The 18430-nt window shown below is 46.4% G+C and overlaps 1 protein-coding gene across 3 annotated transcripts in view; it reads right to left on the bottom strand.

The window, feature by feature from the left end:
* Window positions 1–1259: 1259 nt before the first annotated feature.
* The window catches only part of DIAPH1 (diaphanous related formin 1), a 104359-nt gene continuing 87188 nt past the window's right edge, over window positions 1260–18430 (bottom strand). For all 3 annotated transcript variants that reach the window (XM_007077911.2, XM_015535616.2, XM_042985889.1), the window contains 10 exons: window positions 18330–18428; window positions 14327–14421; window positions 13902–14003; window positions 13433–13672; window positions 13170–13299; window positions 12310–12434; window positions 11547–11711; window positions 11272–11407; window positions 9251–9337; window positions 1260–3204 (listed from right to left, as the gene is read on the bottom strand). In XM_007077911.2, coding sequence (XP_007077973.2) covers window positions 3047–3204; window positions 9251–9337; window positions 11272–11407; window positions 11547–11711; window positions 12310–12434; window positions 13170–13299; window positions 13433–13672; window positions 13902–14003; window positions 14327–14421; window positions 18330–18428 — 1337 coding nt within the window. In that variant the 3' untranslated portion in view covers window positions 1260–3046. The remainder of the gene's footprint in view (window positions 3205–9250; window positions 9338–11271; window positions 11408–11546; window positions 11712–12309; window positions 12435–13169; window positions 13300–13432; window positions 13673–13901; window positions 14004–14326; window positions 14422–18329; window positions 18429–18430) is intronic.

Below are 18430 nucleotides of genomic sequence, written 5' to 3' on the forward strand. Positions count from 1 at the left end.
CCCTTGTTCCTCTTCTCCCTCTCTCCTTGCTTTTCCATTCACTTCTCACCCCTCCTCCCCTCCCCTCTTCCTCAGTCCGCCTCCTTGGAACACAGTGGGAATTGGAGGTTGTCCTCTGCAGGAAGTACAGAGGAGAGAAGACAGGGTGCAGAGGAATGACAAACACAGACCCACTGGGGTTATCTGGCGGATCCGGGAAGGCATGCCTAACTGCAGGGTGGAAGGAGGCAGTCTGTGGGCTTCCTATGCGCATCCTCCCAGAGCCGGGTCATGTGTTTTGCCAGCTCCTGAAGTCGGTTGTCACGGAAACCAAGCCTTCCAACTAAGCATCTGGAGGCGACCTTCTTGTGTGGGAGGAAGGGTGGTGTGGACTGTTTCTGAGATGGAATTGGGGTTTTGTTTCTGAGAGCTGGGTTGCAGAGGGCGGGGTGCTGGCTGCCTGGGTTCTATTCCAGGCACGGCAGTAGATTGGCAGTGTGTGTGAGCAGCTGTGGTTGGTCCCCTAATTGGTATGTGCGCCTGTAAAGCTCTGAAACAGAAACGCGTGGCTTCTGGGGGTGGGGGTGGGAGGGAGGAGGCAGGCAACCTACACCCACATCCCCAGCCATACCCGGGAGGCAGCTGGCCCAGGCTCCAGGGCTATTTAAAAGGCTTTTATTTCTAGTTCTAGAGCCTGCCAGAATGGGTTTGTGGTCCTCTTCAAGCCCCTCATTGTCTATTCTGGGTCTGTTCATAGCTTGTAAGGTTCCTTTGTGTAGGTTACAGCGTGCTCAAGTATGGCTCTGAGCTGCAAGTCACCTGGAGCATGACCTCTGCTTTCTCACCTCTGCTGGCAGGCTCAGGTTTCTGTCCCCCTCTTCCCCCACATAAATTCCTCTAATCTGCAGTGTGGTTGGTCTGTGGCCACCAAGGTGGGGGGGGGGGGAGGGGGCGGCGGCAGGGAGACATGAAGAGGGGAGATGGGAGAATCTTCCCTCAGCAAAAGAAACACAGGTACTGCCAGGACCTAGTAGTTCTTGACATGTGGGGGTGCTAGGAGGTGAGGAACTAGAACCGAGTTCAAGAAAAGGGTTCCAAACCAGGCTGCCAAAATAGAACTGGGGCCCTATTCCTTTGTAAGATGCAAATGTAAGGGCAGAAGCCTAAGCATGGTGTCTGTCTGGCACATGTTAGGCACCTTAAGCTTTTTGACAATGATCTGTCAGATCAACCAGGGATTTGGAAAATAGCTTAAAGTCACAAAGGAGGAGGTAAGGTAGTACTGTTTCAATGCTTTATTAACAGTTGGAAACAAACCCAACAAACTGGAGGTGATGACATCCCAGAAGCCCAAGAGGCAAGGGAAACAGGTTTGCATTTTGTCTTTTTAAATTTTTTATTAAATGCATCTTAGCAAAAGTAGATTAAAAAAGAAAGGGTCAAAGCCCCAGATGTCAGCAGGGAAGAGGAGGGGACCCAGGGGAGCAGCCTCCCCCCTACTCAAAGGAGATGCTGTTGCCCCTTCACACAGACAGCTGTAGCAAACGGAACCTTTGTTCCTGGCCTGAAGGCCTCCCTGTAGGAAGCCTCAGGTCTCCTGCGTTCCCCCCTTTGCTCCAACAACTTTAATTCTGGGTCAAGCCTGAGCAGTGTCATTCTCTCTCCTACCTGGGGGTGGAAGCTAAAAGCAAAGGAGGGCAAAGTGTCACCCTGAGCCAGAGAATCTGAGCTTCCTGGAGCTAGGGCCTCTGAACAGACTGGCCTGCCCACTGTTCATAAGGGAGCAGGGGGACGCTGTGTGGCAACACTACTCACTTGCCCAGTGTCCAGTTAGCATTTGCACATTTGGCTTGATAAATATATTAAATTTTTATTAAAAACTCTGTGGTCTCAGAGCTCCCATCACTGAGGCCTGGTCCACCTCTACCAGAGAAGAGCTCCTCCTGCCCCAGAACTAGATGATGGGAGAGAAAATCTGCACTGGACTTCAAGGGCCCAGAAGGCTTTAGGGTGGAGGTGGAGGTCCAGGGTGTTGTTCAGGACTGAGGCCTGTGGGGAGAAACCCCAGGGACACCAGGACCTGCCATCAAAATCTCTTACATTATGGAGGGGAAAGGGGGAAGGGATATTCTCTTAAAAAAAAATCTCATATAAAAATAGATCCATTTGCAAAACAATTTCTCAGCCAGGAGGCTCCACCTCCCATTTCCTTGGAGACAGAGGGTGAGGTGTTGGGATGGTCACAATAAAGCCCATACTCCAGAGGAGATGCACCAAAGCTCCGGGGAAGATGTGAGGAGAGACCATGGCTCAGTAGCCTGGGGCAGGTATAGAGGGTTCACAGAGGCAGGGTCATAAAACATGGCAGCAGGCTGGGGACAGGTCCCACAATGTCTCTATATCCTGCCTGCCCACAGGCTCTGGCCTAGGCCATCATGGAACAGATCAAGTGGTCCAGGTCCTTTTTGTTTTGGGAGGCCCTTCCCAGGAAGGTTTGGGGAGGGTGGGGTTTGCCTCCCCACTTCTCTGGGCATGGCTCCCAGTGTCACACCACTAGTAATAAATAACAGTAACCGGGAGAGGGAAGAGCAGAGCAGAGGTGACAGCGATGAAACGAGGGATACGGCCTAAAGGTTCACAAGCCCCATGCTGTTCTCAGGGCTAGAGAAACCACAAAAGAAAAGCACGAACCCAGCAAGATTGACCAAAGTGAAAGCCTACTGGAAAGGCAGGGGTTGAGAAAGCAGGTGGGGCCTGGTCTGAGACAAGGCCTCAGAGTGACAGAAGACCGCTGGGGTTAAGGCAGCAAACACAGAGCCTGCTTTGGTAATACAACAGCCAGGGCGGGCTGGGCTCAGGCCTCCCCACACTGCCTTTTCCTACTGGCCTCCAGGCAGCTGAAGCTGTGTGTGATGTACAGAGAGCAGCAGGCCAGAGAGTAAGACAGGGTCAAGGTAGTGGGAGCAGCCACCCCAGAGGAATATTTCCGTGACCCTTTAGGCACATGCTGCAGGGCAAGACAGTCTGGGGCTCCACTAAGAAAGCTGCTGGGGCCATAAGACCCAGCTTAGCTTGCACGGCCAACCAGCTCCTTGGGTTCTTCAAGGATTGTGGGGACTCCCTCATTGTTCTTGGCAACCTTAGGAGGAACAGTAGTCATGGCATCATCCTTGGTCAGCTCCGAGGCTAGCAGAGATGTGACTGCACACCCAGCCTTCCTGTTGGCTGCAAAGAAAAGACATGAGAGATCTTGTCCACAGAAGGCCCAATTTCTAATCCCTTTCAAACTCTGTAGCAGACATTCCGCCCAAAGCCATGCAAATGTGGCTGCACAGTCTGGTTCAGAAGGCCCTTCTTTGAAAGAAAGAGGGGCAGAGACCTAACAACATGTGGAATATACTTCCTAGGTGCAGAGAGCATGTGGTGCAGGCTTTCCTGTGTGAAAACTGTACACTGGTTTGAATATAGCTAGACAGAAAAAATGTGATTCAGGCTTGTTAGGTAAAACTTAAAGAGGAATGAAGTGCCCAAAATCTGTTTTCTCATCATAGAGCTGTTGGAATTAAATAGACTCAGGCTTAGTAAAGAGTAGTAGTTTTGTTTTCTTGGCTGTTTTCAGGAATCTCCTAGGCCAAAACCATTTCAAGTCAGACCTGGGGAGGCCTGTCCAACCACAGGAAGGCCTTCAGTAGGCTGCTGGGGGCAACTCCCGCAAAGCGGAGCAGCAGCCACGCGCTGACGTCAAGTGCACGTCACACTCCCATGTGTACCCCTACCCCCCTTCCCTCTCCCCATGCCCACATGCCCAGCTCTTCCCCACCTCTTCAGGAGTAGCAGCTGGGAGACAAATGCCAAGGGCCCTACAAGGTATGTATGTCGGGGTAGGGGTGAGTGGGTAATGAAAGGTATGTCAGCAAAGGCAGAGCTGCAGTCAGGGATGGTGAGGACAGGCTCCTACAAAGAAATCTGATTCCAATGTGTTAAGGGATGGTGACGCTCCAGTTGTAATCTTAGAAAGAGAAGAACCAGTTAAGCCATGAGTTTCTGTTCTCACTGCTGGGAGCCATCCCTAAGACTGTCACAATTTATGGAATGCAGATTTATGGCCCCAGTATCTTCATTCAGCACAAAGGCAGTTCCTTGGGACCATGCCCATCTCATGTTCTCTGCTTCTTCCCATGCCCTACAAAACAGCACAGAAAGACCACATGTACACAAAGAGCTGCCTGCCTGGGTCAAAGAAGCCAGACACAAAGGCTAAACATGCTATGATTCCATTTCTATGAAATGTCTAGAATGGGTACATCCAGAGAGACAAAGTAGATTCACGATTGCCAGGGGCTGGGGGAATGACTGCCAGTGGGGATGGGGGGTTCTTTCTGGGGTGGTAAAAATGTTTTGGAATTAGTGGTTGCACAAACTTAAAAATATACTGAAACCACTGGATTGTAGACTTTAAAAGGGTGAATTCTAAGCATTTGATTTATATCTAAAAAAACCCAGCTTTTGCTGGGTCATGGGAAAGATGAGTGGAGAAAGCAGTACCTCAGCCTTACAGAAGCAAGAACAGCTTGCTAAATGATGAGGGCAGCTCTGGGACAGGCGCAGGAATGAAGAGGTCCAGAGGAAGCAGTGAACAAAGCGCCCATAACACCTTTGCCTTGTTTGGACCAGCAAAAAGCTTTAGGCAGCGCAGAAGCCAAACGGGGAAGGCCCACCCTTTCACTAGAGAGCCAGCACTGCTGTGTTCACACAACAGAGGCCACCCCTAGGTCAGGGAGCACACTGCATGCCCACAGGTTACCAGTGTATAGGTCTCCTCCTCCTCCAACTCCTCCTGCCAGGGGCACAATGGACTGTCTAACAAGAGGAGAAAGAAGAGTGAAGGCCCTGAGAGGCACAAGGGCTCACCCTCTGGTTCCAGGTGGAAGGTATGTGACCTATACTCCAGGTGTTCCACACAGGCCACTACTTTGACTATAAACATGTGCTACCACCTCAGTGACTGGGGTGGGGACAGTGTGACTAGGGAAGTCTACATGTATGTGCTTAGATCTTCTTTGCCTCAGCCCCACTTAGTTTCTGCTCTTCTCTAAATTTATTCCCTTCTCTAGGACCCTACTTCTCATGTCCAGAAAGGCAATGGCTTGATGTCACTCAAGTGTGCCTGTGTATTTATCCTCTAGCAGTTGAGAAAATATTGCCAACTATTTGTGTGTGACTAAAGAAATGCGTTTGTGTTGAAATAATTTGACTCCAGACCCCAGAGGGAAAAGAATACTGGGTCTTCAGGGAGACCTGTCCTGGGCAACATGGGAAAAGTCTGGTTTCTTCCTCTAAACTAAGTTGATACCAGTTGTACCTAATCAAGCAGTGTTTCTAGGTTTTCTAGATTCCAAAAGATTCTGATGCTTTACAGGTCTCACAAAAACTAAGAGTGGATGGTAGGTGGGGGGAAGACCAAAACTTCCCTTAAAAAAAATTTTTTTTAGTGTTTGTTTTTGAGAGAGAGCGAGCGAGCGCACATGAGCAGGTGAGGGGCAGAGAGAGAGGGAGACAGAATCCGAAGCAGGCTCCAGGCTGAGCTGTTAGCACAGAGCCCGACATGGGGCCCAAACTCATGGACCGTGAGATCATGACTTGAGTTGAAGTATGACACTTAACCAACTGAGCCACCCAGGTGCCCCCAAAACTTCCCTTTTAAGCCTAGAAAGTTAAGTACACAGGGATGTGGCCTAAGATGTGGCCTTTCTCAGAAATGAGAAAGCTCTTATTGGAACTGGAAAGAGAATCAACAGAACTCAAGAATTCTGGCTTCCACTCTGTCTTCGGGGCCACAATTATACTCAACAGTTTGAACAATTAAGAAAAACTGAGCTTTCCCCTCCTTTCCCTACCTTGAGTACTTGAGACTATTGACAAGTAGCCATAGAAGCAGATACATAATTTGACTATATTAGATCAAGGAGGATTATTAACTCAGAATAGTCTCACAGCCTGTGGGGAAAAGGGAACAATGTTGAGACTTTGGTCAAAGGTCTCTGAAGACAGATTCCTAGAAGTTCAGGTGGGCTAAGATAAAAACATCAGCAAAATCCACCAAGCATATTATAACTAGAAAAAGGTCAATGATTTGGAAAAAAGACATTTACATTTATAAAATGCAGGCTAGAAACTGCTACTGAAGAGGAAGTGTTCTTGTTAATAAGCTTCCTTGGAGGAGAGGAAACTAGGACAGATGAGATAGTCATTACTGTCCTAAAAGAACTCATTACTGTCTAAAACTTGCCTAATTATAATACCTGTCCTATTTTTACAAAAGCAGAGGGAGAATAAGTGGTCATGTAGGAAATACTCTTAACCTTCTATAGACACGTAGACATCAGAAAACTCCCTGAAGCAACGGTACCGTGTCCAGTGCTCTCTGCCAGAAGGTATGAAAGAATACTCTGGCCTACACAGAGGGGTCACTGTCCTCTCCGGTCCATCAAGTAGGCTTAGTGGAAATAGCCCTGGACTTGGAATCACAAAAGGGAGCTACAGTTCTAGCTCTAGCTCTTCAGATCTGGGAGAGGAAGAGCTTATCTGGGTCTTAATTATTTTCATCTATGAGGAGGTCAGATGCTAATCACTAAGGTCTTTAGAGGCTCTCCTGACTCTAAGGTTCTATTAGTGTAGGTGGAGGTTAGAGGGAAGGAAAGGAAAAGAAAGATGAATTTCTTCCTTGATTTTTATCCCAGTGGGCAGATGGCCTGTATATATATAAGAGGCCACAATTCAGACATGGAGATAAAGTTGAGTCATTAAAACCACACGCTGACTCAATCATCAGCCTGAAATAGTAGCTGTAATACAATCACATGGATTCTTCCCTTTGACACTCAGACCATTGTTCTCCCACACCCTGCAGATCACAGCAGTTTACATGTCACTTTTAATGAACCGGCCCTGATAGTAACTCTCCTTTTCTAACTCAATGGTTCTTTGTATACTTTGTACTCAGTATACACTCCCTCGGGTCTCCAGAGACGGGAAGATTTTTTTTTTAAAACATTCCTTTAAATACTAAGGAAAAGGCCAGGGTCTTTGAGGCTGGGACAGCTGGGACTGAGGAGGCCTGTGAGGCAGATCTGCTTGACAGGGCTTCAGTTTTTTGGCTCAAAGCAATTGATCACAAGGGATAGAGGAGGCCAAGCAAGGAATGGACCAGCTAAGTGCAGGAGCCACTGAAGGAAACCTGTAGCCACCAGGGCCTATTTTATAGTTTGAGAACGGGGCCTTCTGAGTCCAGCCTCTTTTATGTCTTCTCTTATTCTTTTGTCCAATGACAACAGGATTATTAAAGCTGGAAAGGACCCAAGAGACCATTTTAGTCCAGCTCAAGAAGAAACAGAATCCCCTACAATTGTCCAAGGTACATAGCATCAGAGTTACTTGACTCTGGGTCTTTTGATTTCTACCTAGTCTGATGCTGGTCACACTCTACTGTGATAGAACCTTTACAGCTAGTGTGAGGCCAGATCACTTTAGAGGACATGAATGCACTGTCTAAGCAGGATACCAGAGTAAGTCAAGGTGTCTCCCCTAAGAGATTCTTCTAGACACCCAGAGCCCAGGAAGATTAGGTTACAGGATGGAACCAATTTAAAAATCATGTAGTTCTCTGCTGCACTATCTCCTAGTATCATTCTCCTATTCCTTCTTACCCTGGGAAAATAGCATTTTGACTAATTTGGATCCTCTGCTGAAAGGTTATGTTCCAATAAAATCCCTGCTTCCTCTGCCTGTGAGTCCTGGTTTCCTACTTGGGAAGAAATAGAGAATGGGGCCTCCCCCACAGAGGGAATACATTGATGTCTGGCTGCCTGTGTACAGGAAGCATCTGGCATTCTAGTATAGTTTCAGAGGAAGAGGCTTAAAAAGGGAATTCCCCACCAAAAATCTGATGCAGGTTGGCATTTAGCTGAGAGAGTCAACAGTGAGATGCAATGTACTTTCTTTTGGCTAGAAATACGTAATGTAAGGCCACATCACCTTATATGGTGAGTAGAGAACAATGTCACAAGAACCTGTAAAAACTAAACAAAATAAATACTACCAGCTGCACTCTCTACTCAAACACTGATCTGTAAGACTAAACGTACCCAGGAAGTTCTAAGTCCATCATAATCACCTATTCTTGCACTAGAGAACCTCTTCTCAAAGGATGCCAAGACTTGTAAATGAGGGATTCTCCTATTTAGGGAAGGTTCAGAGGTTGTACAGAAGAGCCCTCAGAAGGGAATTTCCCTTTGGGAATTCAGAGTATGGGCAAAAATAGGCAGCAACCTTTGGGCCAGGACACTAAGTTTATGGCAGCTAGCATGCTCTATACCCTTCATCCCAGGGTCCCCTTTCCAGGCTATGATAGGTACTTTAAGCCCTACAGATACCTCTGTGTTAACAGCTAAGCACTGGCCAAAGCAAGCTGCACACCTCCTCCTTACGATAACTTTAAAGCGCTTTCAAACAGACCTACAGAATATACCAGCCAGGGAATAGGGAACACATCTTTAACTCTCTCAAAAATAGAAACCCTTGATGACTGCCTTTTCTGTTATTCCCACCTTCAACCTAGGAAAAAAGCCATCACTCCTAGTCCCAAAGGGCCTTCGCCAGACCCAATGGTGCAAGTCAGCCCTGCATGACGGACGGTGTTGGCTCTACCTTCTGTGGGCTAGTCTCTTAGCCACTGTGCGCTTCCCTCCAAGGAAGCTTATCTACCGATCCTTCCCCCATACGAATGCCTGGATCATCTGTCCTCCTGTCCTCGTAATTCTTCTTAGAGGCTCTGGTTCAACTTAATCCACTTATATCTTCTGAGGGTTGTGGGGGAGTAAATAGGGAACACAAAGGCAGTGGAAGCTAACTCACCCAAGGAAAGGTAGTTGTCAGAGACAGTTCTTCCAATGGATTGCTCCTCTTTATTATTACATGTGAGGATAATGATGCCTAACCTTCTCTGTCTTTTCTGCTTGTGAAGTTGAGTAAGGACTCTTAACTTTTCTTTGTATTTCCTACATCAAATGTACACTTTCAGTCCCACGAGACCTAGTTCCTCAGGTCAGGGCTTTCTAATATGGGAGGAAGAGGCCCTCGACAACCCACTCTTGATGCAGGGCCTACTGTGAGGAAGTTTCTAAACTGTCAGAGCATCTTTACCCGTTCTTCAGCCCAAGACAAACAGCCTCACCCCTTCCAGGCCCAGGCTGGGCTTCCCCTGCTCACTTACCCTGACGGGGTCCTCTCTTCCGTCGGAATGCTGCGCCTGACTGCAGAGCTTCCAGAAGACTGTCCATCACACCTGTCTCATCGCCCTCTGTCATGAACAAAGATGGAGATGTATGCTTTTCAGCCTGAGCAGCATGCAGCATTGAGCCCCACACATAATGTATGGACTGTTGACTGGCTTCCTATCACCCACAGTGGCTAAGGGCTGAGAGCAGACAGAGGGCTCAACCCCACAGCCCATGTTTACTTGCATCTGTTTGAAAATGGTTAAAAGAAAAGGTTTGGCTGCCTATTAACCACTGCAGACCTTGGGGTATTTCCTGGCAGTACCCTCCTTCCTATCACAACCAGGACTAGCACAGAAAATTGCAGAAATCCCCAAGTCTAATTCCAGAATAAGCACACAGACTGGGATTATGAAATTAATATGGAACAATATCACTCGCTCTTTATCCTAAAGTGTTTGACTCCAGTTCACATAAACAGGTCAGGGAGAGCCTGGTTCCAGTTTCAGAGCAGGGCTGAGGAAAAAGGAGAAACCCCTGATCAAGACTGAATTTCTCGTAAGTACTGACCCCTGTGGCTGCATCTTCCAGAACCAGCTCAGCATGTAAGCAGACCATCCTGGCTGGAATGTAAAGAGTTAATGTAGAATTCTTGTTCCAGCCCGGCTCTGTTTCCATGGCAACAGCTCAGGGTGGTGAAATCTGAAACTGAAATCCCAAGGAGCCTGCGGGCTTGTTAGCTACAAGGCTGGGCTCACTGCTCCCCGCGCCACCTGCTGGCTGAACATCACCAGTGCAGGTGACCTACATTTCCAACCTCCTGCATTGCCTTGGGGACCCGGGCCAGGGCCAGGTCTTGCTGCACAGCCAGGTGAGTAGGAGCAGCTTTCATCCTGCATGTCAGCTGGACTCCACCTTTCCCTACATCTAGGGACAAACCCTGGCCACCAGGGGAGAAAGGGGGAAAGTGAAAGATATTTGGTGTGGGCTTCAACAGCATTCTCAGAACAAAATGTTGTGGCTTATATATATAACTATAGGAAGGACTGTGGAAATGCTTCCCAGAAAAATAGGAAGAAAAGAAAAAAGTGTAGGCTGTTCTGCTCCTTAAGGTCCCGGGCCTCATCACAACAGGAGCTGCCAAAGCAAAGTCCTTGGGAGGAAGAGGTGCTAGAGCAGCTCTGGTCTCTTGTGCTCAGCAAAGCACTTGATTCTTGCCAGACTTGGCGGCCCTAAGAACCCCTTTACTTAGATAGCTGGTGGTGCCTCAGGTTCAAGAAGGGTGGCATCAGCTAAATTCTGTGCACAATGTATACTACAGTTCTCCTCACAGAAGGAGCTGACAGAGGCGGGGGCAGGGCATAAGCAGCAGGAAGGCAGCAGAGACCGGAAACAGAAGGCCAGTAATTAAGGCCATATGTTTCAACAAAGACATGCTTCTGGTAGTGAAACAGATTCTGCTAACGAAAAAAGAGAGCGGCCAGCCCCCATGCCCCCTCTCCACAAGTGCAATCCCTTTATAATCTGATAGGTACACACGGTTATGTGTGCACAGTGTGGACAACTCTGCTGAAGTACTGAGGACACAGCCCTTAGTGAAAATAAGCACAAAGGGAGGGCAAGCCACCAGTAAGAGATGGGAGTGGGTCCAGGAAAACATTTTGGGGAAAAGAACAGAAGATTTAGTAGAGGATACAAAGAACAGGCCAGCGGAACATTCGGACGGGCAGAACAATACGTGTTACAGCAGTCCTAGATCACTGGGGAGATGAGACCTAATGCGGGAAAACTGGCAAAGGAGAGAGAAGGGTTTGAGCTCGGAGAACTGGATCGCGCATGCAGGGGAGCTGAGGTGAAAGTCCAGCATCAGGCTCTTGGAGGTAGAAGACTGCCAACAATCTTTTGCCAGGAGCTGAGCTCAGACATGAGCTGTTGTCTCTGGCCTCGACATTCTAGGCAGAGAAGTCCTGCAAATGTTCCTGTTTCAACCCATTAGCCCTTCTCCTCCACTTCTTACCTGCATTCATGTCTATTAGTTGTTCTCTCTTCTGCTGCTTCTCCAGCCGCTCCTTCTCTGCCTTCTCCTTGGCTAGTTTTGCTCGCCGCATCTTTTCCTCTGTCTCCCGCCGCTTCTGGTTTTCCTTGACTGCTTGCTGTGGAGGAAAACAACAACACGTGGGCATGTATGCACTTACGCATATGCCCACCCAACACTAACCAATGTGAAGCCAACCAATGTGGAAAGTGAGAAATGTCCACAAAAGATTCAGTCCGCAGCTAGCCCTTGCTCACCACAAACATATTCTTAAAGTTGTGCAGATCCATGAAGAATTCTTCCACAGACACCTTCTTGGGGTCAAAGAGGAAGTACTCTCCCAGCTCCTTATAGAGGGTCTCCATGTTACAATGCATCATCCGCAACTTGTTATACTGTTCCTGTGCATCCTTCACAAAGCTGTGCGGCCAGGAAGTAAAGGACCAAGACCAAGAAGCAGATCCACTTCTCTGGCCCCGAGGAACACTCAGAGATGCATGCTGGCATGCACAAGGATGTTCAGCATAGCACTGTTTATAACAGCAAAACCAAGAAGCAACCTAAATATCGAAAATAGGGGAATGGCAAACCATAAACCATGGTCCACCTACAGAAAAGGAGGTGGCAATTAAAAAAGAGGCTGTTCTCCATATATTGCTGTGGAACCTGGGCTTAAGACATATTATATTCAAAAAGAAATACAACACGGTTTTGATTTAAAGTAAATTCATGAGGTAAAAATCAGAAGTTCAGTGGTAGTGGTTACCTCTGGTAAGGGGAGGGAGAAGAGAATACGTGTGTGTGTGTGTGTGTGTGTGTGTGTGTGTGTGTGTACTGGAGATGGGGCAAAGGGTAAGGTATCAGGGAGGAATTTTCGTTTATGTGCATGGGTTTTTTTTGTTTACAGAATTTTTTTCAAGAAGGAAAAATTGTCTATCACCAGATCTATCCTGCTGTTCCCCCACGGGACATTTTCCTTCCCTTCCTAAGAAGCAACTCCCTCATTTTAAGAAAGGATATAGTCATTTTTTCAACAAACTTGTCTTTCTCATCTGTGGCAGCTGGGAAATTCTGAACATCACGTTCCACATCAGAAATCTGTTTCTTCATTTGATCTAGGTTCTTTTGCAAGTTTTCAGCAGAAACTAAAGGAAACACAAAAACAGAAAGAGTTCATGATGAGTCTCAAGACCCTCAGCCTCCAGTCTTTGGGGCCCAGGCTCTGTCCATACAGCTGTACCCAGTTATCCTGGCTCTCATGCTCTCTCCTCTAGCTGTTTCCCACATTTCAGTTTCCATCTTTCCGGTTCAACTATAAATTACTTGATAACTGAACCTCCAGCCTCCATAAGGAGAAGACAGGTTTCATTTAATTTAACAAGAACCTATGAAATTCCCTGGGATCTTGGTCTCATTTATTGTAGGGCACACAGTTGAAGGGGAAGGAGATATACACAGAAATACAGAGGAAGGGCAGAAATCTGTTCCCATTTCTACCGAATGCTGCTTTTTCTTTGTGTAGTTCCAGGATGATGAGGCCTGATTTTTGACAATCTAGTCCATGCTTTCTGAATAAAAATAACTGCTGACCTAGACTAAAAACACCTACCTTTCTTCCAGTTGTTTTTTAGTATTTGGGATTTCCCTCAGAAAGGAGAGAGTGCTTCTCACTTCTATACACGGAGACCTCCCCTCTGCCTGATAATCCTCTCCCCGTGGCTTAGACATCATGCCTAAACCCTCTCCCATTCCCACCTAAAATAGGCAGAACTGCAAATTGTCTAAGATAAGATCTAGACCGTGTGTTACTTCCGTCCCCGTGCAGAGATTTTGGGGGCCTGAAATAAATAGCCTTCTAGTTTTGCCCCAACCTGCCCCACCTCGGCTGGCTTTCTCCACATGGGCAAGCTCATCTGGAAACTTGAGGACATCAGGATGGTCATTCTCGCACAACTCAGCCAAGAAGTGCAACAGTGTCATCTTCTGATCTGTGGACTTGGTGTCTCGAAGCTTGGGGAAAGAGGAGAAACTGTCAGTCTTGACATACCCAAGATCACCTGAGACCAACAGTACTTTGCCACACTGGGCCCCCAGAGGCCGGCAGCCTTCCCTTCTGTTGCTCTGCTCTAAACCCTTGGCTTACCTTACAGAGGAAGCTGATGTTGAAGCCGAAAGCACCAGCATTCCTGGAGCCAGCATTCATGTAGTTTCCAACAAGTAACGTAATCTCCAGGAGTTTAGAGAAGCTCTCACTCTTTCGTAACTCCTCACATGCGGCAGTCACAGAAACAATCTCTGGCTTAATATTCTCCACTTGCTCACTAAACTGTAGCTTGAAGAGGATGGCGTTGAGGCGAGGCCGCAGGCGGGGCACAGTGCCCATCTGGTGAGGAAGACAAGCAGTTTGGTACAGCAGGCAGGGAGAGGGAAAGTCAGAAAAAACGTACAGGCTTGAGCCTCTCCTATAGGAGGCTCTGAGTTCAAGAATACCAAACAGAGAGAAACATTGGTTCAAAATAGAAAAGAGGCAAGGAACAAGTACCATGGCTACTCTGGGGGAGCAGAGGAGCAAGGGAGTCAGGGAAGAGCTTACTACCATAGGCCTCACTCACCACTACACCAAACTGCTCCGACTCAGCCAGATCATCATATTCATCCTTCAGTTCGGAAAGCATTTTTAACTGCTCTGGCTCTGGCATCTGCTTAATGAGGTTCTGAAAGAGAGAAGGGACTGTCTCAGTTTGAGGGGGAAGAGCTGACAACCTGGGCCTCCTGTCAGCCCCCCACTGTGCCCAGGGACCACAAAGAAGGAAACATGGATTGGGGGAGAGGTAGCTAATGAGATGGCAGGACTTTTGAAAAATATACCAGGAATAACCTAACCACCAGAGACACGGACGCTTACCCAAAGCCAGCATTCCATAAATCATCCTCTAGACCATTATGCTAGAGGACCTCATCCTCTACCCAGAGAGGTAATGAGGCTAGTGCACTGCGATGTGAAGAGCCAATCCAGCAGAACCACCTTGCTCCTTACCTGGATCATAGACTCAGTGAGAACAGACTCATTCACCTCCAGGATGACATTCTTAATCTCTTGATAGGCCATGCGGAATGAACCCAGAAAGATGGCTGCCAGAAAATGAGACTATTAAAAACCTCCACCAGCTCCCCACTGCCTCTGTAGCTAAAATCCAAGTTCTTGAGTCCAGTGTGGAAGGTTCCCACCTCCCAGCTTTCTCTCTCATGAATCCCCACATTTTGGCATATACCAGCTACACCGTTCGAAGTACACATTCAACAAACACTGTGGCTCCTGGCCTTTGCTCACACAGGAATATTTTGATCTTCTCTATCTCTATACATCCAAGATACTCATCCCACTCTATTTTTAGTTCCCCACTCCCATGACTCCAGCCTCAAAGCTGCCACTGCCTTCAACTGCTGATTCTTAAACTGCCATATCCCCATTCCCCAACAAACACATCCTGTCTTCCTGTTTTAGCACCGGTCTCGACAGTGACCCCTCAACCTCATCAGAGCGCATGCACGTACTCTCTCTGGTGGGAGAGCCAACCATTCCATTTTCTCTGGATGTGTGAGTTCCACTTCACCTCCACCCTCCAGTATAGAGTTTCACTCAGTTTCTACTATTACTGCCATTTCCATTACTACTATTCCTGTTTAGTTTCCTTCTCCTTCCAGTCTCTGGTCAATCCAGACCTCTCATCGCTCTCTTCTGGCACCTGGGCTAATGAATACCACTGGCAAAGACTCTGCAGATCACAGTTCATCAGTGTGTAGCGGCACCAATGATAGCGGGGGTCTCAGCACTGCGCCCTCTTGCAAGCTCCTCCCAAAATATCCTCATTCTCGCAACTGTCCCACCACTTCTGATTTTTAAGATATTGTTTCTCTTCGCTGAAAAAAACTGAAGCCACTGGTCAAATTACTTGCCAAACATTTTCTTATGCACTGGAGGTCCTCAGCGAGAGCCAGAATAGACAAGGCTTACGTAAAGACTGTGTGGAATTATAGAGAAGAAGCCTTGTGCCAACAGTTCTGTCAGCTTCTCAGCAACTACACCCATGTACTCATCCTTTTCTTGTGTCTCAAAAGAACACATGGCCCTGAGGACCTTTTCCTTCAGTGCATACACGTAATCCAGTTTCTACCATCTAAAAAACAAAAAACCAAAACCCTGACTTGAACCTCCTAACTGCCAACTTCTTTCCCTCACTGTCTAACATTCTAACAGCACAGCAGTCTGTTCTCTTCTACTGCTGCAGCTCTCATCTATTCTCCTGTCCCTAGAGTCCATGACAAGACTGTGAACGTCAGACGTGGTATCTTACACATAACCTACATACATGATCTCATTTCACCCTATTCATAATATCCCCATACGTCTGTAGTATTAGCCTCATTTCATAGAAACCTAGTATTTAAAGTTAATAAGCTATTCAAATCCAAGGTCACACTGCCAGTAATTGTTGGAAGCAGGATTTAAATACTAAAGGATTCCAGAACCTCTGTTCTTAACTTTTATGCTACACCAAGATTATTCTTGCTTAGGCTACTGACTTTCCTCACACCAGATCCAGAGGAGCTGTCCTGTCCTGTTTTTAGGGGACTCTTGTCTTCATCTGACACTGCTGACTATTCCCATTTCTTTTTTTTTTTGTTTTGTTTTGTTTGTTTTTTGGGACTTGGGCCCTCACTACTCCCATTTCTTGTAACTTTGTCATACCATTTTTCTTGCTGCTCCTTTCCAGTCTCCTTTCAGTTCTCCACCCCCCGCCCCCACTATTTACTTGCCCCTTTAGTATCAGTGGCCTTCAAAGCAACCTCATGGCTTCAACTATGACTCATGTGCTATCTTCTAAATTCCCATTTCCAGCCAAACCTTCCTCCTGATTTCTACACCCAAATGCCTAACATACCCATCCTTCTGGAGGAGTCCCCACAGGCATCTTAAATTCTACCCTAAAAGTACTCATTTCCACCCACCACCCTGCCACCTCATTCATGTCCACTACCCACTGATCCTTCCCAAAAAGACAATTTGCTCCTGCTGGATTTTCCTTTTTCAGTAAACGGTACCACTCTCACTAGAGTGATGTAAACCCAAGAAAACGTCTCCTTTATTCCCTCAGCCAATCACTAAGTTCCAGTATTTCTATCTTCTTAGTATCTTCTGCCTTCCTACTCACTTTCACTACTACTTAAGTTTCCGGCCCTGATCACTTCTCATCTAGTTTTAAAGCAAGAACATAACTCATCTCTCTGCCTATAGTCTTCCTGTACCCCAGCAATCCAGCCTCAAAGTCACTGCTGAAGTAGCTTCTCCCCAAATTACACAGGACCATATCACTCATTTTCCTGATTAACATCCATTCAATAAATTCCAAAGCTCTCAGGATAAAATAGATACTTTTTAGCCTAAGCCTGTCAGGATTCTTCATGATCTGGCTTCTTTCTCTTTCTTGAAAGCTTCTTCTGCCACCACTCACCTGCATAGTCTTTACTCAGCTGTACTCAACTACTTGCAGTTTTCCAACTGCACAGTGTTACCTCGTGCTTCTGTGCCTTCACACACGCAGATCTCTCTGCTGGAAACAAGGCAGCCCACGCTCTTCACTTCACTCATGACTAATACTTCTTTTAGCTCAGTTAAGCAGGACCTCCTCTCGAATGACATCTAGGATGTGCTCCTTCCAGTACTCCCCCCAGTTAATTTAGATGCCCCTTTCCCGGTGCTCTCATACACATCCTAGCACACCCCCATCAGAGCACTCATCAGTCTGTGTTGTTACCATTATTTACTCTTCTGTCTCTACCAGATGCATGCTTCCTGAGGACAGGGACTGTACCTTACTCAGCTTAGTGTCCCTAGCACATAAGAGGCACTTAGTAATTTCTGAATCACTAAATTATATCTCCTAGACCATCCTTCCAGAAACTAGTCTCAATTCTCTGAGTTCTGTTTTCCATATCAGTATCACTCAACTGGAAATAACAATGTCCTACTCCACGGTCGTATCATTTTCTAAAATAAGAGTTATTCTAGTTTTCTGGTCACAGAGATAATCTTGGGAAGAGGAATTATCTCACATTAGTTTCCATAAAAGGACTTACCCACGACAATATTTAGTAATATTTGCTGTCATTGATCTAGGTCTACACAGCAAAGAATGATGTGAAAGGTGTACTGTTTTCATTCTATCACTGATTTTACTTACAGGTATGTGTATTCATTTATTTGTGTGATCTTGGCCAAGTCACAACATCTAAACTTTGATCTTCTCATTTGGAAAAATGAGGACAACAGCCACAATGCAAGACTGTGAGTGGGTTTTATGGAATATATACCCTTTCATCTCTGAAACACGTGTGTAGTATGTGCCTAATCGAGACTGCAACATGGCAGAACCTCAAATATTTATATGAACAAACATTTAAATCTATACTACTCAGCATTACCAGGGATCCACAACCAAACAACAACAACAAAATAAACATTCATCCTGATCATCAAATAAGTACTACCTGGATCAACTTGGGGGAAAAGTTTCTCATCCCACTTTGAGAAGTACAGGATTTACATTATTTGTTCTACACCACAAAGTTATTTTAGATTTAAATGCAATCAAACCAGTGCTGCATTTAAAGGAAGTTCTTGAAGTTAAAAAGAAGGAAATGCACAATAGCTAGAATATTTGTGGTAGATTTTCTGTGGAAGCAATGTAAATAGTAAAGGCTTTAAAATAAAAAAATCTGAAGTTCAAATCTCAGACCTGTCTCTAACTACCTACTGGACTAGGCAAATTCCTAAAAGCCTTAACCTCTGTTTCCTTGCCATAAAACAAGATGGTAACAATCTTGTAGGTCTACTGAGGAATTAAACAAGATGCTGGAAGTTCTTACAATGCTTGGCTACATAAGGAGCTCCACAAATCAAGGGACCTGGATCCACCAAAATTAAGATTTCAGAAGAACCCCCTCACATTTCAAATAGTTGGGAACACAGAGTTACTCACAGAGATTCTGGGCTGTCTTTGAATCCAACACCTTTAACTCTTTTACTTTTTTCTTTTGCACAGATTTCTTTTCTTCTCCACCTTCCTGATCCTTCTTGGCT

This window comes from Panthera tigris, chromosome A1 (genome assembly GCF_018350195.1).
Source record: "Panthera tigris isolate Pti1 chromosome A1, P.tigris_Pti1_mat1.1, whole genome shotgun sequence".
Taxonomy (NCBI): domain Eukaryota; kingdom Metazoa; phylum Chordata; class Mammalia; order Carnivora; family Felidae; genus Panthera; species Panthera tigris.